This window comes from Branchiostoma lanceolatum, chromosome 13 (assembly GCF_035083965.1).
Source record: "Branchiostoma lanceolatum isolate klBraLanc5 chromosome 13, klBraLanc5.hap2, whole genome shotgun sequence".
Classification (NCBI taxonomy): domain Eukaryota; kingdom Metazoa; phylum Chordata; class Leptocardii; order Amphioxiformes; family Branchiostomatidae; genus Branchiostoma; species Branchiostoma lanceolatum.
The window spans coordinates 1767501-1790000 of record NC_089734.1 but is presented as its reverse complement, the minus strand read 5'-3'; the positions used below and the strand labels follow the sequence as shown (position 1 = coordinate 1790000).

The following is a 22500-nucleotide window of genomic DNA, read 5'->3' as shown; positions in this document are numbered from 1 at the left end:
TTTACTTTGTTCACGATACTCCGCTTATGAAATCAAGGGTTACATAAATCAATTTTTTTCTAACGAACTCAGTGCAAGGCCGTAGGGGGCGACTCATCTAAGCACTGAACTAATTCTTACTGTAGCAGCATCTCTTCGCCCTAGGTCAGAAACATCAATGCTCGAGACAAGTATTGACTTCACTGACCCACTAGGAGAAGCAGGGGTTACGAAGGCTGCTCGGGAAATTCCCTACCCCATATAGGCCGGAATGTTTTGGTCCACTCACACCGGGGTATGCCTCTACTCTTTTTCGAAAGATGTGGTGGGTTCTTTAACGTGCGCGGGGTGTGTCTCTCCCCAAACACGGGACCTCCATTTAACGTCCTATCCGAGGGACGTTCCTAACCCTAGATGAGCTAAGTACTCATTTACACCTGAGTGAAGTGAGGAAAGTCGTGTCAAGTGCCTTTCCCAAGGGCACAACGTCCGGGCGCAAGTTCGGACATGTCTCTGGGCACAACCTGGGATTAGATCCCGGGTCCCATTGTTTGACAGCCGCGCGTTCTACAGTTGCGCCACACGACGCCACACTAAAATCTAGGTCACAGCGATCAGCAGATGATGCTGTTCTGTTCCTGGTAAGGTTCGTTTGACTTTTTGCTTTGATTGTCCTTTAATTGGGAAACTAGGGCGGATTTCTGGCTCATTTGAGGTGGGAACGACGTAAGACGCCTTGTCATATGCATCTTTCATCAAGGGTTACATAAATCCAATTTAGGTCGCAGCGATCAGCAGAGCTTTCTATCCTGTTATCCTGTATAAGGGTCAATAGATTACTTACTTTCATAGTCGTTTAACTTGGGAACTATGGCGGATTTCTGGCTTGTTTGTGGGGGAAGATGATGTAAGACTCCTTTTCATCTTTCCCGGCATGTTCTATGCTTCAATCTTTGCTTTAGTCTTTACTTGATTGGGAGAATCACAAGGATATTTAGATCTGCGTCACTGTATATGCATCCTTCATTACTTTCGCCAGGAAGGGAAATATGTTGAAATCCGCAAAGCAATAACACAGTTAAGAATTAGTTGCCATAGATTGAATATAGAAACAGGTAGATATCTTAATATAGCTCCCGACCAAAGGTTTTGCCCATTCTGTCCAAATCGAATTGAAGATGAGTTTCACTTCATTATTGAATGTACTAAATATGATGTTCTATGCGATGAGTTATTCACCTTTCTCAATTGAAGTACTTCAGATTCTAAGACACTCAATGCCACAGATAGATTTGACTATATATCTAAATGCAACAGCTCATACAGTGTTGAAATAGACAAATACATAAAAGATTGTTTTGTTATTAGAAAAAATAATGATACTCAAAATTAGCCCACCTTGAATCATGTAAAACCTAAGATAGTCATTTTGTTGTAGTGAATAGTTTTATTCCATACTTATGTCTTGTTCTATGTTTACTTTGTTTCCATACTTTGTACCTGCTACAATAGTCGCGCAATAAAGTTCTGTTTTAGTGGCGTTTGTTTGTCTGATTTGTGGACAGCATACCTCGAGAAGCTGTGGATGGATCCTTATGATATTTGGCATGTGGTTAGGGCTCGGGAAAGTGTACATAGCGTTTGGGTATATTTTGATCTGATGATATATCTCCTAATTTCAACATCAGACCATTATTCCCTTTGATAAATGTGGCAAAGAAAAGGATTTCTGCTAAACGTCCGACTAAAAGAACAACTTAGATGTTTGGTTGTCGTGTGGTATCATGGCGGCATTTCACCAAATTTCAACATCCTTCCTTTTGATCAATGTGCAAAGAAAAAGAAGAAAAAGACTGACTTCCTACTAACCTTTCCTACTAAACGTTCTAATGAAAGTACAAATAGTGTCTGGTTGTCTTGTGAAACCAAAGTGTTTTACCCAATTTCAACATCCAACCATCCTTCCTTTTGATCCAAGTAGCAAAGAAAAAGAAGAAAAAGACTGACGTCCTACTAACCTTTCCTATTAAACGTCCTACTAAAAGAACAAATAGCGTTTGGTTTCCTTGTGATATCAAGACATTTCTCCAAATTTCAACATCAGACCATCCTTCATTTTGATCGATGTGGCAAAGAAAAAGAAGAAGAAGACCCAAAAAATGTGAAGAAGACCGACCTTCTACTAATCTTTCCTAGATTCTCTCTGTGGTCCATGTAACCCAGACCAGAACATCGGTAGTCACACAGCACAGCCTTAGTCTTTCTGGATGAATTTAGGACATGCAGCTAAGGACAAAAAATTGTTCAGTTGTCTTGACACTCGTGTGATGTCATTGCAGGTCTTCATTCTCTTTGATAGATGCGGCAAATTTTTATTTTTGTTTTATTTATTTATTTCATTTCGCGCTTAACAAAATAGATACATAACAATGAATTTACAAGTGAGAGTATGACAGTGCAGTGCAAGGAAGGCCGAAAGCTATGTGCTTATGTAAACGCCTCCATTATATACATTATCAATCAAAGTATAAAACTTCAGATAACTCAATTAAACAGGAGAAATAAGATTGGAAATACATGTATAAAACAGTATAGTGTAAATACAGTACAATAAAGAAATTATCACAAACTAGAACACAAACACGCAAACAGAATAAGTAGACCAACGTCCTACTAAACCAATGAATTATCTTATTGTCGGTATGTAAATTACGGGTAAATTCTGCTTCTAACTGGATCCTACCGACACAGATCAACTTCTAAAACTAAGGGAATATCGTGTCTGATCATCTTGTTATTCTCTGTTGATTGACCCAATTTCACATCATATCTCGTTTGCAAAAAAAATCGTGCCCTACTAACTTTCATCTAAATGTGATTACTTTGATTCGATTCAGAAGATTGTGATACGGCCGTCATTTCCCTTTGATCGAGGCTGCGAAAATACAAAAGAAGAAGCCGACATCCGGATCTTGCTATAACTATTTTTATGTTCGCAAGGCATAGATATTACCAATCTTCCGCAGGCCTAATTTAGCTCTAACAAACTAATCAAATAAATAGCTGAGCCACTCTTCCACTGGTCATGACAGAGAGAACAGATGGTATATGTACTGTACATACAGGTCCATTGTACGGGGGAACCTTTCCTAGCTCTTTTGGACACCCAGGTGCTACTTTAAACAGTAGACAACGGTGACCATTTCATTCATGTCGGACACAGTTGGAATTCAAACTCGTGACGTCTGTGTCCAGAGTTAGGGTCACTGACCACTTGACTATGTGTACACACTTAAATGTTAGCCTCCACCAGACCTTACTTCTATGGATCGTAGAATTCGGAAAAAAGTACCACTGCCAGTCGACTCAGTATACGGTGAGAGTCGATAAACTGCGCCTGCAAATGAAACCACCTGGTGGCCAAACTTCCCTGTCAAATATTCTCCGTATAGCCAGCGTCGTTAGTCTGGTAGAGACGAGATAGATGTGCATATTAGAAAATGATGAATGAGACATTCGGCTACGTCAGCTCTCTAAACCAATGCATTTATTTCACTAACGGTTATCTCAGGTCATTGAACCCACCTCTAGGTAACTATGGGTTACAAATAAAATGTAAACATAAAAACATGAAATTATTACACATACTTGACATGTAAAACACATAATGTGTGAATATCACGGAAATGGATTTATACGAATCAAGTATCTCCATTCTACATAGCAAAAGCAAAGCTACTCTGTCCTATAAGTTATGTAATCCTCGACTTTAAAGCCCTGTGATTTGTATCAAAACATATTACATAAGTCGTCCTACTTCTTTCAGTTTGATTTCTGTATTAAGTCTTTATGTTACACTGATTTGCCCTAGAAGGATTCCCGGTTGACGGGTTTTGCAGATTGGGGATACTGATAAAACTGTCGACAGTAATGCTTGACTTTTGACTCATTGATATTCTTATATAAAGAAACATCAAATAACAAACCAATGAACGATGACAAAGTGACGTCGGACTCAAGTTGTAAACAACTTATATTCTTGTCGCCACTTGAACATTGTACAAAATAGAATATTTGAAAAGACTCGTGAATGGTGAATGAACAAATATCTAGTTGAAACGTAAGTCCGAACCTTCCTCCAAAAGTCGAAAAAGCAGAAAAGAAAAAAAAAATAGCTAAAACGTTTTGTTGCTGTAGATCTTGTGTGGCTAAAGTAATTTTATAGTCTATATCAGAAGAACAGAGAAACTACCACGTAGAATTAAAGTTGATTCTCATTGATAACCAGGAATCCAGTATTTAAGATTCCCGTAGCAACAAGCAGGGATAATATATAGATTTAGTGACATACTTTATCTTCAGAGCTAATATTTAGTTGCTCTGAGATTGATCTGACCTTGCATTTCGAAGATTGATGGATGAAACAGTCGTCCTCTGCCGCCTCTTTGAATCTTTGAATCGATATTGATGATACCACTTTGCAGACTTTCATTGCTCGAATTCAGTTCGTATTTGGAGGGGCCGTTCCCACTGGCTTTCATTTTACTAGGCTGTGCTTCCTAGGACTTTTTACATGGGAGTTTCTTTCCTTTGGATTTTCTGTGCTACGGTTTCTTCCCTTGGACCTCTGTGCAAGTGTATCATCTCTGTGTTTCTGTGCAGGGTTTTCATTCCATGTGGTTTCAATTTAGGACAGACAGCTTCTCTTCTTTCATCACATTTGAAACATATTTATATATGAAGAAACATTATACGCTTTGCAATATTTAATACAACTTCAAGAAATCTCTTCACAGATACAAGAGAATCACATGCCTCTTCTGCCTCCTTTACTTTTGAGCTGATCCACATCTTCTGTGTAGTTTTGCAGAGGTTGAAGGGACAATCGATTAGACTTGCCCTATTATTCTTCTTGAGCTTCCGCCTTGGTCGGTGCGATAAGGAGCATCTTATCAATGCAATCAATCTCCTTCCGTTATTGTCAGAGTCGATATGCATAGTCGGGCCAGTTTTATAGTTTATAATTACCAATACGTCCCCTTTGACTTTTCCTATTATGATAATAATGCCCTGGGGCTACTTGCAGGTACATGTATCATAGATATAAGAATATTAGATATTCAAGAACTAATTTCCTATGTTGGACTACATTCTAGAATATACAACGAGATTGTTTTGTTGGGTTTATCTATCTTCTTCTTTTGAGGTGGTGGAAGGCGATAGGCAATACAAAGTAAAACAGCTTAACAACTGGGTCCCATTTTCGTTGGTCTTTTACGGTCAACAAGCTTTCAATGAGTCATCTTCAGCAGATCAAGGAGGCAAACTAAGATGACCTTCATTTCTTGAGTTGGTGAATATGATCGGAGCAATCATAATAAGTCATCGAGTACATGCCACAGTTCACCCTCACTGACTTTAAATCAATACAATGTAGAACATTTTGACGCTAGCTCCATCTGTTTTACGGTCGATGAGCTTTTGATGAGCAGTTTGCCGAAGACGGATGAGACAGTGTGGGGGTGCTGGACGTACTTATGACTCATCAAGTCAATGATGCATGATCGGAAGGTGCCGTCTTAAAGTCTTAGTGCCTCTTCTGAAGGCGACCTTAATTGGAAGCAATTTGGGTTCATTTCTCATCAGAGCCTTTAAGCGCATGCTGCTGTTAGGACGGATTATCAAGTAGATCTGGACTGATGAAAAGGAGAACAGATACAATTTGTAACAGGTTTAACATGTTGTTCCAGCAGTGGATCAGGGACTGTGTTTTGAAGATACTTAATACGCAGAAAGTCAATGGATATTGCCAATGAAATATTAATCTGTCAAAAGATTGGGTACCTCTACCTGTCAGGGTCTCTGATGTAGGTGAACTTAATTGGACACAAAATTGGGTCCATTTCCCATCAAAGCCTTTAAGTGAACTATCCTGTCACGACGAACGATCGTGTAACGTTAGATCAGGCTTACTGAAAATTAGGACCGATGCTACATGTAATATGCATAGTGTCTATCATCAGGAAAACCTCGGGTTCTTACAAGGGTTTTGACGATGCTTTAGAAAATCAACGAGTGCTCCAAATAAAGCACTACAGTAAACCCTCGGGTTCTTACATGTGGGCTTTGAAGATACTCAGAGCATCTCAGAAAGTCAATGAGTGTTCCAAATAATGCATTAAGTGTATCCTGTGCGGTTGCCCACAATTTATCGAGTTTTTGGTTGTCCATTGTGCTTATCTACCAAAAGGTTTGGGTTAGTTGCCCATCTAAGCCTTTAAATGCACGACTGCCACTAAGGTCAATCATGTAACATTAGATCAGGCTTACTGAAAATTAGGACAGATGCTACATGTAATATGCATGGGGATCTGTCAACAGTAAAGCCACGGGTTCTTACATTTGGGTTTTGAAGATGCTTTAGAAAATCAACGAGTGCTCCAAATAAAGCACTACAGTAAAGCCTCGGGTTCTTACACGTGGGCTTTGAAGATACTCAGAGCATCTCAGAAAGTCAATGAGTGTTCCAAATAATGTATTAAGTGTATCCTGTGCGGTTGCCCACAATTTATTGGTTGTCCATTGTGCTTATCTACCAAAAGATTTGGGTTTATTGCCCATCTAAGCCTTTAAATGTACGACTGCCACGAAGGTCAATCATGTAACATTAGATCAGGCTTACTGAAAATTAGGACAGATCCTATATGTTATATGTATAGGGATCTGTCAACTGTAAAACCTCGGGTTCTTACAAGGGTTTTAAAGATTCTTTAGACTTGGAAGTCAATTATTGTTCCAGATGAAGTAGCAACCTTTGCTGGGCCATTGCCTGCAATTTACAGGGTTTTGGTTGTCCACCGTGTTTATCTGTCAACATATTTGGAGTTAATATCCCTGCATCTTAGTGTCTCTACTGTTCATCGCGTTATGTATTATGTGTTTTCTTCTTGTGCAAATGCAATAAACAATAAACAATGTTCTCTGTTCCGACAGGTGACCACGATGGCCACGTGCCTGACGCTGGCCGCCCTGAGCATCGACCGGTACGTGGCGATCGTGCACCCCGTCTCCTCCCTGGACCGCCGGACCCCCACTCTCGCAATGGCCATCAGCGGCGGCATCTGGATAGGTAAGGAGGTATTTTCGTCTTTTGTCTTTCGTCTCTCTCTCTCTCTCTCTTTCCCAACTCCCTCTCTGTCTCTCTCCGTCTCCTCCCTCCACGGCCATCAGCGGTACTTAGGTAGGGAGGTTTTGTCGTCTTTCGTCTCTTTCTGTCATGTAATGCAGATCATCCTAGTCCCTCTCTCTCTCCCTATCCCTCTCTGTATTTGCCAACTCTCTCTTTTGGTTGCTCTCCGTCTCTCTTCCGCCACTGTTGCTCTCCGTCTCTCCATCTCTCTCTCCCTCCCTCTCTCCATTTCTCTTTCTATCTTTTTTATGATCACTCTCACCATCCTTCTCTACTTTCTGTTGAATTGATTTATTGTTCCCTTGATTGTTGGGTTGATAGAATCTTCAACTAATAGGTAGATTGATTGATTGATTGATACTGCAGGGTCCTTTCTGCTGTCCGTGCCTGTTGCCATCTATACTCAGCTGGTCGAGGGGTTCTGGTACGGACCGCAGGTGTACTGTCAGGAGCAGTGGCCCTCCCAGCAGGTTAGTCTTGTTGTTCGCTTGCTTGTTTTTTTGTTTGTTTGCTTGTTTTTGTACCGTCAAATGGTCCTCTCCGCAGGTTGATTGGACACTTCATTGGGCATTTTGAAGTTGACTGACCATGCAATCATCTATGTCATGTTTGCTGTGGGTTGCACACAAATTTATTTACAAAAATTATATCCTGAGCAGTTCACTGAGACTTGTGGGATCCAGACCTGGTCAGGTGTCCTAACGTTTTTGTTTTTGTTTGTGTTTTTGTTCTTCTTCTTCTTCTTTTTCAGGCTGAAATCGTCTACCAAAACTCCAACCACCCCTTAAAGAAGACGGGGGACGCCATAAACTTTCTGCGACTCATGATCCACTGCTCGCCATGTCACATGTCGTAACGTCTCCCTTGATGTTCTTGTTGTTCTTGAACAGGCTGAGCTCGGCTACAACATCTACACCGTCTTGATCAGCTACGTCATCCCTCTGCTGATCAGCGCGACGTCACACACTCTGATCGTCTGCAGCCTCTACAACAACAGTGTCCAGCCGGTACAGAACCAGCAGAACGAGGAACTGGTAGGAACGTTTTCTTGCCTCTATGAAAAATGGAGGTATAGTTTTGACTCTGTTGTCATTTCAGATGGTGACGTAAAGCCGGCGGCCCGTGTATGAGGGAGCTTTGGGCGTAAGCCTCACGCGTCAAACATCTGCACGTAAAAGAACCAAACACACTTATCGAGAAGAGTAGGGGTGACCCGGTGTGCTTGGCCAAAAACGCGAGCCGTGGCAAAGCCGCATTGCACTACCACTAGCTACTTGAAAAAGCCTCATGCTTCACCTTAATTGAGGATGCCTGCTTTACCTTTTTACCTGTTCCTGTGCACGTTTGCGTATCCGAGGGGAATGAATATACCAAGAACCGCTGGAAGGATCGCTGTAGTATTTGGTAGTTGGCAAACTATTGTGAACCCATCGGTCAAAGTCAATTTCGGGCCTCCTTGTCATCTGCAAACTCTGCAAGAACAGCGTCCAGTCGCTACAGACCATACAAAACGAAGAACGGATAGGAATGGGTTATCTAAACTCACCTTTTACCCAATGTAATTTTATGCCTCCATTCCACGGGGACGGCGACCTTGCTGCGACCTGGAATTTGCTTGCGAGTGTGCGTGCGTGTCCGGTGAAATATCTTTAAAATCTTTGAAAGGATTGCCATGATATTTGGTATAAGGGTTGATGCTGTGGACTCAATCATCGAGGATGATTTAGGGCCTCCTGGTGGCCGAACTTGGTAATGTAGCCTGGACATGCTGATGTTTTATTAAGATAGTGATTTCATCACCTGATGAAACTATTCACGAGTCTTATTTTCCTTCCCTTATTGTTTCTCTCCAGGCACTGCGTAAGAAGAAGAAGGTGACGCGGATGGTCGCGGTGGTGGTGACTCTGTTCGCAGCGTGTTGGCTGCCGAACCACCTCATCAACCTGTGCTCACAGGTAGGGCTTCCTTATTCATCATTACTATTACTTATCATTACTTATCATTACTCATTATGGGTGCCGAACCACCTCATCAACCTGTGCTCACAGGTAGGGCTTCCTTATTCATCATTATTATTACTTATCATTACTTATCATTACTTATCATTACTTATCATTACTTATCATTACTTATCATTACTTATCATTACTTATCATTACTTATCATTACTCATTATTACTCATTATGGCTGCCGAACCATCTCATCAACCTGTGCTCACAGGTAGGGCTTCCTTATTCATCATTATTATTACTTATCATTACTTATCATTACTTATCATTACTTATCATTACTTATCATTACTTATCATTACTTATCATTACTTATCATTACTTATCATTACTCATTATGGCTGCCGAACCATCTCATCAACCTGTGCTCACAGGTAGGGCTTCCTTATTCATCATTATTATTACTTATCATTACTTATCATTACTTATCAATACTCATTATTACTCATTATGGCTGCCGAACCACCTCATCAACCTGTGCTCACAGGTAGGGCTTCCTTATTCATCATTATCATTACTTATCATTACTTATCATTACTCATTATGGCTGCCGAACCACCTCATCAACCTGTGCTCACAGGTAGGGCTTCCTTATTCATCATTATCATTACTTATCATTACTTATCATTACTTATCATTACTTATCATTACTTATCATTACTTATCAATACTCATTATTACTCATTATGGCTGCCGAACCACCTCATCAACCTGTGCTCACAGGTAGGGCTTCCTTATTCATCATTATCATTACTTATCATTACTTATCATTACTTATCATTACTTATCATTACTAATCATTACTTATCACTACTCATTATTACTCATTATGGCTGCCGAACCACCACATCAACATGTGCTCACAGATAGGGCGTCTTTGTTGTCGTGAAAACGGAGACATTGTTAGTTTGTTTGGTTGTTAGTTTGTTAGGGTGTGCTAGGGTTTGCTCAGGTGTGTTAGGGTTTGTTCATGTCTGTTACCCCTGGCCCTGGTATCGCGACCGAGCAATTGTGAATCTTGATCGATGTTATCAATAACTCATCCATTGATCGATGTTATCAATAACTCATCTATTGGTTCTCCTGCAGCTGAAGCTGGTGCATCTTGGGTACGACATCTACTGCATGAAGATCGCGGCGCTCTGTCTGAGCTACGCCAACTCCGCCGCCAACCCGTTCGTCTACGGCTTCATGGGGCAGAACTTCAGGAAGAGCTTCAAGAAGGCGTTCCCCAGGTATGTCATAATAACCTCCACTTAAACATGACTTCATTGACTTCGGTTGGGGAAGGTTATATTGAGGTCACCTGCTGGCGCCGAATGGCAGCCGCCCAGACCCTTGCGACAGCTCCACAAAATGCAAGTGTGGATAGAGAAAGGTATGTATTGTATATGTCAAACCTGTAAACTCTACATCAATTCAGTACTATCATTTTTTATAGGCTGAGATAAGTATGACAAAATTTCTGATCATACTTTTAAGTATGATCCTTTTTTCCGATTGTGACCTAAGCATAAGACAGAGAAACTTACTGATCGCCCCTAGTAGTTCTTCTCTTCTCCTGTGGCGGTGCTCAGTTATAATAAAGTTCTATTTTTCATTTCCTTCCAGATGTTTCCACCAGAACCGAGTGGCTGTGATCCCGGACGGGGCCCGGCCGGGGGGTTCCGGATCGGGCAACGCCAACAACCTCCACCTCAAGCCGTTCGCGCAGAACAAGGTCTCTACTGTGGAAGAACAGATACCGTCAGTTTAAAGCTGTGATTATTGTGTAGTTTTACCGGCTTGGTAAGTCTGAATCTGTATAGTTATAGCCGGTATAATATAACTGCCCTTCGGCGCAACACACCAGCTTCTGTATCTGTACAGCCGGTATAACCACCATTCGGCGCAACACACCAGCTTCTGTATCTGTACAGCCGGTATAACCACCATTCGGCGCAACACACCAGCTTCTGTATCTGTACAGCCGGTGTAACTGCCCCGAGTTCGCGTGTACACACCAGCTTCTGTATCTGTATCAGATTCTGTATAGCCAGTATAACCGCCCTTCAGCGTAACACACCAGCTTCTGTATCCGTACAGCCGGTATAACCGCCCTTTGGCGTAACCGTTCACCAGCTTCTGTATCTGTATCAGATTCTGTATAGCCGGTATAACCGCCCATGGGCATAACACACCAGCTTCTGTACCTGTATCTGTAGAGCCGGTATAACCGCCCTTCGGCGTATCACACTAACTTAATCACAAGTTCGATCAAGTTGTTTGTACACAACGAAGAAGTTAAATGCTCATCCGACATTCTGAAATTTGTACAAAACAAAATTCTATTGTATATAGTTTTATATTCTACTCCATATAAGACAGTTATCAGAAAAAGTTTGTAAGATTTCTTGACGAATAAGGAAAGGATGAAAACTTTCCATTTTATCTACCTCAGACCTGCCGTAATAGCGCTAAGAGTTAACTTCGAAAAAGACTATTAGACTTTCGACCACTAGATTTTTGAAATTGACATCGTGCCTGTATAAACGTCCTGAAATTAGCCAGATATTTTTGATACAGTACTTTTTGTTGTTTAATGATATATTGTAAAAAGCTGACTACAAAGTTTATGAAATGAAAAAAAGTTCTTTGACAATACAAGAACGTGGTGATATCCGAATTACATGTGAGGCACGCCGCCTAGTGGATTAGAGGATTATCACAAACGCCTGTATGTAAATTTTTAGATTCTGTATAATAGAGTTTAACTGTTCTATGATATCAATATGTCATGGTGGAATATCATTAATGTCAACATATTGCAGTAAAAGTACAAGGAGGATTTCGGTAATATGCCTTGCTCCATCGTTCTCCAATTATGTATATTCTTTATGTATGTATATATATATATGTATAAGGTTATGTATGGATGTTATATATGTATAAATACGCAGTGTGTAATTAAGCTTTTGTAGTGTTGTATGTTCATAAAGATAATTAGAAATAATGGATATGTAAGGAAACATTCTTTCACATGTAAAGTTAGATTCAGTATTTACATTTCTGTTGATAATTTTCAACGTGATACTTTGTCAGTACGTGAATATAAGTATGTGATCTTAAATTTCAATATGTGATTTCGCTACTACGTGTCTGCACTTGACAATCCTGGTTCAGAAAGCCGCACAACCTAAACATACGGACCATACATGTGTACGTACACAGAAAATGTTGTCAATACAAGATTGATATTGTCTATTCTGTCTATATTTCTGTTTGTTTTTTGCAATATGAGTTAGAGTTAGGCTATTCTATTTGTAATGCTATATCTTTCGCAGGTTCTTCATTTGATATTGCTCGCATCAGTCACATAGTCTTTAGAAATGCAATTCAAAGCCGCAGTTATAATTAGACACACTAGGAAAAGAAAAAACATGCGAATTAAGTATAAAATTAGATCATACTTCCCGATACATGCTTACAGGTAAACTATGGTAAGCCTAGATAAACATTGACCTCCCTCTTTCTTTGTTTCTTTTTTCCTTCTTTCTTTCTTTCACTCTCACCGTCCCCTCCACTCTAGTTCTCTCCGTTATCCCCTCCCTTCTTCTCTTTCCAATTCTCCCTCTCCTTTCTGCCTCTGTCTTTTCTTCTATATGTCTTTCCTCTGTCCCATCTCCACCGATGATCAGGCCGGGCTGCTTCCTGAAATTTAGTCTCTTATGGTTCCTGGAATTTTCTGCGATGATAACTGTCTCCTACTCTCTCGGTCTTTCTGTCTCTCTCTTTCTCGTCCTTATTTATATCACGACTATCCTTGTCAATATCACCGCCGATGTCGAAACCCAGCTGTTTCCTAACGTTTAGCCTCTTTCTTTTCCTGGAATCCGCTATGACGATGCCTGCGGAGTCGATGAGACTCCCGACTGTGATGACGGCAGCGCCCACACCCTCAACCAAAGTCGGCACGATCCCGAGGAGTGCAAACTGTAGCACAAACGTTCCCGCCACCTCCAGTTGATACAGCAGTATTTGTGTGACGGCTGGCACCGCCTTAGCTGCCTTCACGTATATAAACGCTGACACAGCGTACAAACCGCCACACAGTACCAGCAGTAATGTTATATACACATCCATGCCCCATTTTGGGTGCGTAAGGAACGTGATGAGTAACCCTACTGTACTAGAGACAATGTGAACGTAAAATAACACCGCCAGGTCTGAACAGCGTACAAGTAATAGTCTGAGTTGAACGTTCATAAAGGTTTCGATCAAAGCAGACAGGATGGCCAGCGAGACGCCGATGATTGGTGCGCTGTTGTCACGTGACGTCCCGATGTTTTCCCAAGAGCCGGCGGCAACGAGAACAATTCCTGCCGTGCAGAGGACGCCTCCGAAACACGCCGCTAAACTCGGTCTCTATAGCAACAAGACAATCAGACATAAACTCGGGCTCTATAGCAACAATACAAGACAGGCAGACATGAACTCTACGGGCTCTATAGCAACAATACAAGACAGGCAGACATAAACTCGGTCTCTATAGCAACAATACAAGACAGGCAGACATGAACTCGACGGTCTCTATAGCAACAATACAAGACAGGCAGACATGAACTCGGGCTCTATAGCAACAATACAAGACAGGCAGACATGAACTCGGGCTCTATAGCAACAATACAAGACAGGCAGACATGAACTCGGGCTCTATAGCAACAATACAAGACAGGCAGACATGAACTCGGGCTCTATAGCAACAATACAAGACAGGCAGACATGAACTCTACGGTCTCTATAGCAACAATACAAGACAGGCAGACATGAACTCGGTCTCTATAGCAACAATACAAGACAGGCAGACATAAACTCGGTCTCTATAGCAACAATACAAGACAGGCAGACATGAACTCGGGCTCTATAGCAACAATACAAGACAGGCAGACATGAACTCTACGGTCTCTATAGCAACAATACAAGACAGGCAGACATGAACTCTACGGTCTCTATAGCAACAATACAAGACAGGCAGATATGAACTCGGTCTCTATAGCAACAATACAAGACAGGCAGACATGAACTCGGTCTCTATAGCAACAATACAAGACAGGCAGACATAAACTCGGTCTCTATAGCAACAATACAAGACAGGCAGACATGAACTCTACGGTCTCTATAGCAACAATACAAGACAGGCAGACATAAACTCGGTCTCTATAGCAACAATACAAGACAGGCAGACATGAACTCGGTCTCTATAGCAACAATACAAGACAGGCAGACATGAACTCGGTCTCTATAGCAACAATACAAGACAGGCAGACATGAACTCGGTCTCTATAGCAACAATACAAGACAGGCAGACATGAACTCGGGCTCTATAGCAACAATACAAGACAGGCAGACATGAACTCTACGGTCTCTATAGCAACAATACAAGACAGGCAGACATGAACTCGGTCTCTATAGCAACAATACAAGACAGGCAGACATGAACTCGGGCTCTATAGCAACAATACAAGACAATCAGACATGAACTCGACGGTCTCTATAGCAACAATACAAGACAGGCAGACATGAACTCGGTCTCTATAGCAACAATACAAGACAATCAGACATAAACTCGGGCTCTATAGCAACAATACAGGACAGGCAGACATGAACTCGGTCTCTATAGCAACAATACAAGACAATCAGACATGAACTCGGGCTCTATAGCAACAATACAGGACAGGCAGACATGAACTCGGGCTCTATAGCAACAATACAAGACAATCAGACATGAACTCGGTCTCTATAGCAACAATACAAGACAGGCAGACATGAACTCGGGCTCTATAGCAACAATACAGGACAGGCAGATATGAACTCGGTCTCTATAGCAACAACACAAGACAGGCAGACATGAACTCGGTCTCTATAGCAACAATACAAGACAGGCAGACATGAACTCGGTCTCTATAGCAACAATACAAGACAGGCAGACATGAACTCGGTCTCTATAGCAACAATACAAGACAGGCAGACATGAACTCGGTCTCTATAGCAACAATACAAGACAGGCAGACATGAACTCGGTCTCTATAGCAACAATACAAGACAGGCAGACATGAACTCGGTCTCTATAGCAACAATACAAGACAGGCAGACATGAACTCGGTCTCTATAGCAACAATACAAGACAGGCAGACATGAACTCGGTCTCTATAGCAACAACACAAGACAGGCAGACATGAACTCGGTCTCTATAGCAACAATACAGGACAGGCAGACATGAACTCGGGCTCTATAGCAACAATACAAGACAGGCAGACATGAACTCGGTCTCAATAGCAACAATACAAGACAGGCAGACATGAACTCGGTCTCTATAGCAACAATACAAGACAGGCAGACATGAACTCGGTCTCTATAGCAACAATACAAGACAGGCAGACATGAACTCGGGCTCTATAGCAACAATACAAGACAGGCAGACATGAACTCGGGCTCTATAGCAACAATACAAGACAGGCAGACATGAACTCGGGCTCTATAGCAACAATACAAGACAATCAGACATAAACTCGGGCTCTATAGCAACAATACAGGACAGGCAGACATGAACTCGGTCTCTATAGCAACAATACAAGACAATCAGACATGAACTCGGGCTCTATAGCAACAATACAGGACAGGCAGACATGAACTCGGGCTCTATAGCAACAATACAAGACAATCAGACATGAACTCGGTCTCTATAGCAACAATACAAGACAGGCAGACATGAACTCGACGGTCTCTATAGCAACAATACAAGACAGGCAGACATGAACTCGGTCTCTATAGCAACAATACAAGACAGGCAGACATAAACTCGGTCTCTATAGCAACAATACAAGACAGGCAGACATGAACTCGACGGTCTCTATAGCAACAATACAAGACAGGCAGACATGAACTCGGGCTCTATAGCAACAATACAAGACAGGCAGACATGAACTCTACGGTCTCTATAGCAACAATACAAGACAGGCAGACATGAACTCGGTCTCTATAGCAACAATACAAGACAGGCAGACATAAACTCGGTCTCTATAGCAACAATACAAGACAGGCAGACATGAACTCGACGGTCTCTATAGCAACAATACAAGACAGGCAGACATGAACTCGGGCTCTATAGCAACAATACAAGACAGGCAGACATGAACTCTACGGTCTCTATAGCAACAATACAAGACAGGCAGACATGAACTCGGTCTCTATAGCAACAATACAAGACAGGCAGACATGAACTCTACGGTCTCTATAGCAACAATACAAGACAATCAGACATGAACTCGGTCTCTATAGCAACAATACAAGACAGGCAGACATAAACTCGGTCTCTATAGCAACAATACAAGACAGGCAGACATGAACTCGACGGTCTCTATAGCAACAATACAAGACAGGCAGACATGAACTCGGTCTCTATAGCAACAATACAAGACAGGCAGACATGAACTCGGGCTCTATAGCAACAATACAAGACAGGCAGACATGAACTCGGTCTCTATAGCAACAATACAAGACAGGCAGACATGAACTCGGGCTCTATAGCAACAATACAAGACAGGCAGACATGAACTCGACGGTCTCTATAGCAACAATACAAGACAGGCAGACATGAACTCGGTCTCTATAGCAACAATACAAGACAGGCAGACATGAACTCGGGCTCTATAGCAACAATACAAGACAGGCAGACATGAACTCGACGGTCTCTATAGCAACAATACAAGACAGGCAGACATAAACTCGGGCTCTATAGCAACAATACAAGACAGGCAGACATGAACTCGACGGTCTCTATAGCAACAATACAAGACAGGCAGACATGAACTCGGTCTCTATAGCAACAATACAAGACAGGCAGACATAAACTCGGTCTCTATAGCAACAATACAGGACAGGCAGACATGAACTCGGTCTCTATAGCAACAATACAAGACAATCAGACATGAACTCGGTCTCTATAGCAACAATACAAGACAATCAGACATAAACTCGGTCTCTATAGCAACAATACAAGACAGGCAGACATGAACTCGACGGTCTCTATAGCAACAATACAAGACAATCAGACATGAACTCGGTCTCTATAGCAACAATACAAGACAGGCAGACATGAACTCGGTCTCTATAGCAACAATACAAGACAATCAGACATGAACTCGGTCTCTATAGCAACAATACAAGACAATCAGACATAAACTCGGTCTCTATAGCAACAATACAAGACAGGCAGACATGAACTCGACGGTCTCTATAGCAACAATACAAGACAATCAGACATGAACTCGGTCTCTATAGCAACAATACAAGACAATCAGACATGAACTCGGTCTCTATAGCAACAATACAAGACAATCAGACATGAACTCGGTCTCTATAGCAACAATACAAGACAGGTAGATATGAACTCGGTCTCTATAGCAACAATACAAGACAATCAGACATGAACTCGGTCTCCATAGCAACAATACAAGACAGGCAGACATGAACTCGACGGTCTCTATAGCAACAATACAAGACAGGCAGACATGAACTCGGTCTCTATAGCAACAATACAAGACAGGCAGACATGAACTCGGTCTCTATAGCAACAATACAAGACAATCAGACATGAACTCGGTCTCTATAGCAACAATACAAGACAGGCAGACATGAACTCGGTCTCTATAGCAACAATACAAGACAGGCAGACATGAACTCGGTCTCTATAGCAACAATACAAGACAATCAGACATGAACTCGGTCTCTATAGCAACAATACAAGACAATCAGACATGAACTCGGTCTCTATAGCAACAATACAAGACAATCAGACATGAACTCGGTCTCTATAGCAACAATACAAGACAGGCAGACATGAACTCGGTCTCTATAGCAACAATACAAGACAGGCAGACATGAACTCGGTCTCTATAGCAACAATACAAGACAGGCAGACATGAACTCGGTCTCTATAGCAACAATACAAGACAATCAGACATGAACTCGGGCTCTATAGCAACAATACAAGACAATCAGACATGAACTCGGTCTCTATAGCAACAATACAAGACAGGCAGATATGAACTCGGTCTCTATAGCAACAATACAAGACAATCAGACATGAACTCGGTCTCTATAGCAACAATACAGGACAGGCAGACATGAACTCGGTCTCTATAGCAACAATACAAGACAGGCAGATATGAACTCGGTCTCTATAGCAACAATACAAGACAGGCAGACATAAACTCGGTCTCTATAGCAACAATACAAGACAGGCAGACATGAACTCGGGCTCTATAGCAACAATACAAGACAGGCAGACATGAACTCGGGCTCTATAGCAACAATACAAGACAATCAGACATAAACTCGGTCTCTATAGCAACAATACAAGACAATCAGACATGAACTCGGGCTCTATAGCAACAATACAGGACAGGCAGACATGAACTCGGGCTCTATAGCAACAATACAAGACAATCAGACATAAACTCGGTCTCTATAGCAACAATACAAGACAATCAGACATGAACTCGGGCTCTATAGCAACAATACAGGACAGGCAGACATGAACTCGGGCTCTATAGCAACAACACAAGACAGGCAGACATGAACTCGGTCTCTATAGCAACAATACAAGACAATCAGACATGAACTCGGTCTCTATAGCAACAATACAAGACAATCAGACATGAACTCGGGCTCTATAGCAACAATACAAGACAATCAGACATGAACTCGGTCTCTATAGCAACAATACAAGACAATCAGACATGAACTCGGGCTCTATAGCAACAATACAGGACAGGCAGACATGAACTCGGGCTCTATAGCAACAATACAAGACAATCAGACATGAACTCGGTCTCTATAGCAACAATACAAGACAGGCAGATATGAACTCGGTCTCTATAGCAACAATACAAGACAATCAGACATGAACTCGGTCTCTATAGCAACAATACAAGACAATCAGACATGAACTCGGGCTCTATAGCAACAATACAAGACAATCAGACATGAACTCGGTCTCTATAGCAACAATACAAGACAGGCAGATATGAACTCGGTCTCTATAGCAACAATACAAGACAGGCAGACATGAACTCGACGGTCTCTATAGCAACAATACAAGACAGGCAGATATGAACTCGGTCTCTATAGCAACAATACAAGACAGGCAGACATGAACTCGACGGTCTCTATAGCAACAATACAAGACAGGCAGATATGAACTCGGTCTCTATAGCAACAATACAAGACAATCAGACATGAACTCGGTCTCTATAGCAACAATACAAGACAATCAGACATGAACTCGGTCTCTATAGCAACAATACAAGACAGGCAGACATGAACTCGGTCTCTATAGCAACAATACAAGACAGGCAGACATGAACTCGGTCTCTATAGCAACAATACAAGACAGGCAGATATGAACTCGGTCTCTATAGCAACAATACAAGACAATCAGACATGAACTCGGTCTCTATAGCAACAATACAAGACAATCAGACATGAACTCGGTCTCTATAGCAACAATACAAGACAGGCAGACATGAACTCGGTCTCTATAGCAACAATACAAGACAGGCAGACATGAACTCGGTCTCTATAGCAACAATACAAGACAATCAGACATGAACTCGGTCTCTATAGCAACAATACAAGACAATCAGACATGAACTCGGGCTCTATAGCAACAATACAAGACAATCAGACATGAACTCGGTCTCTATAGCAACAATACAAGACAGGCAGATATGAACTCGGTCTCTATAGCAACAATACAAGACAATCAGACATGAACTCGGTCTCTATAGCAACAATACAAGACAATCAGACATGAACTCGGGCTCTATAGCAACAATACAGGACAGGCAGACATGAACTCGGTCTCTATAGCAACAATACAAGACAGGCAGACATGAACTCGGTCTCTATAGCAACAATACAAGACAATCAGACATGAACTCGGTCTCTATAGCAACAATACAAGACAGGCAGACATGAACTCGGGCTCTATAGCAACAATACAGGACAGGTAGACATGAACTCGGTCTCTATAGCAACAATACAAGACAGGTAGACATGAACTCGGTCTCTATAGCAACAATACAAGACAGGCAGACATGAACTCGGTCTCTATAGCAACAATACAGGACAGGCAGACATAAAGTCGGTCTCTATAGCAACAATACAAGACAATCAGACATGAACTCGGTCTCTATAGCAACAATACAAGACAATCAGACATGAACTCGGGCTCTATAGCAACAATACAAGACAATCAGACATGAACTCGGTCTCTATAGCAACAATACAAGACAGGCAGACATAAACTCGGGCTCTATAGCAACAATACAAGACAATCAGACATGAACTCGGTCTCTATAGCAACAATACAAGACAGGCAGATATGAACTCGGTCTCTATAGCAACAATACAAGACAATCAGACATGAACTCGGTCTCTATAGCAACAATACAAGACAATCAGACATGAACTCGGGCTCTATAGCAACAATACAAGACAATCAGACATGAACTCGGTCTCTATAGCAACAATACAAGACAGGCAGACATGAACTCGGTCTCTATAGCAACAATACAAGACAGGCAGATATGAACTCGGTCTCTATAGCAACAATACAAGACAGGCAGACATGAACTCGACGGTCTCTATAGCAACAATACAAGACAGGCAGATATGAACTCGGTCTCTATAGCAACAATACAAGACAGGCAGACATGAACTCGACGGTCTCTATAGCAACAATACAAGACAGGCAGATATGAACTCGGTCTCTATAGCAACAATACAAGACAATCAGACATGAACTCGGTCTCTATAGCAACAATACAAGACAATCAGACATGAACTCGGTCTCTATAGCAACAATACAAGACAGGCAGACATGAACTCGGTCTCTATAGCAACAATACAAGACAGGCAGATATGAACTCGGTCTCTATAGCAACAACACAAGACAGGCAGACATGAACTCGGTCTCTATAGCAACAATACAAGACAATCAGACATGAACTCGGTCTCTATAGCAACAATACAAGACAATCAGACATGAACTCGGGCTCTATAGCAACAATACAAGACAATCAGACATGAACTCGGTCTCTATAGCAACAATACAAGACAGGCAGATATGAACTCGGTCTCTATAGCAACAATACAAGACAATCAGACATGAACTCGGTCTCTATAGCAACAATACAAGACAATCAGACATGAACTCGGGCTCTATAGCAACAATACAGGACAGGCAGACATGAACTCGGTCTCTATAGCAACAATACAAGACAGGCAGACATGAACTCGGTCTCTATAGCAACAATACAAGACAATCAGACATGAACTCGGTCTCTATAGCAACAATACAAGACAGGCAGACATGAACTCGGGCTCTATAGCAACAATACAGGACAGGTAGACATGAACTCGGTCTCTATAGCAACAATACAAGACAGGTAGACATGAACTCGGTCTCTATAGCAACAATACAAGACAGGCAGACATGAACTCGGTCTCTATAGCAGCAATACAGGACAGGCAGACATAAAGTCGGTCTCTATAGCAACAATACAAGACAATCAGACATGAACTCGGTCTCTATAGCAACAATACAAGACAATCAGACATGAACTCGGGCTCTATAGCAACAATACAAGACAATCAGACATGAACTCGGTCTCTATAGCAACAATACAAGACAGGTAGACATGAACTCGGTCTCTATAGCAACAATACAAGACAGGCAGACATGAACTCGGTCTCTATAGCAACAATACAGGACAGGCAGACATAAAGTCGGTCTCTATAGCAACAATACAAGACAATCAGACATGAACTCGGTCTCTATAGCAACAATACAAGACAATCAGACATGAACTCGGGCTCTATAGCAACAATACAAGACAATCAGACATGAACTCGGTCTCTATAGCAACAATACAAGACAGGCAGACATAAACTCGGGCTCTATAGCAACAATACAAGACAATCAGACATGAACTCGGGCTCTATAGCAACAATACAAGACAGGCAGACATGAACTCGGTCTCTATAGCAACAATACAAGACAGGCAGACATGAACTCGGTCTCTATAGCAACAATACAGGACAGGCAGACATAAACTCGGTCTCTATAGCAACAATACAAGACAATCAGACATGAACTCGGTCTCTATAGCAACAATACAAGACAATCAGACATGAACTCGGGCTCTATAGCAACAATACAAGACAATCAGACATGAACTCGGTCTCTATAGCAACAATACAAGACAATCAGACATGAA

General features: G+C 41.7%; 2 protein-coding genes across 2 annotated transcripts in view; one reads left to right on the top strand and one right to left on the bottom strand.

Moving 5' to 3' along the window:
• Positions 1–12052, top strand: part of LOC136447079 (G-protein coupled receptor 54-like) — a 16648-nt gene extending 4596 nt beyond the window's left edge. The window contains exons 3-8 of the mRNA XM_066445753.1: positions 6973–7108; positions 7535–7638; positions 8059–8202; positions 9022–9123; positions 10268–10413; positions 10790–12052. Coding sequence (XP_066301850.1) covers positions 6973–7108; positions 7535–7638; positions 8059–8202; positions 9022–9123; positions 10268–10413; positions 10790–10934 — 777 coding nt within the window. The 3' untranslated portion in view covers positions 10935–12052. The remainder of the gene's footprint in view (positions 1–6972; positions 7109–7534; positions 7639–8058; positions 8203–9021; positions 9124–10267; positions 10414–10789) is intronic.
• Positions 12053–12124: 72 nt separating this feature from the next.
• LOC136447416 (solute carrier family 35 member G2-like) overlaps positions 12125–22500 on the bottom strand; it is a 20824-nt gene continuing 10448 nt past the window's right edge. Inside the window, exon 5 of the mRNA XM_066446329.1 lies at positions 12125–13582. Coding sequence (XP_066302426.1) covers positions 12884–13582 — 699 coding nt within the window. The 3' untranslated portion in view covers positions 12125–12883. The remainder of the gene's footprint in view (positions 13583–22500) is intronic.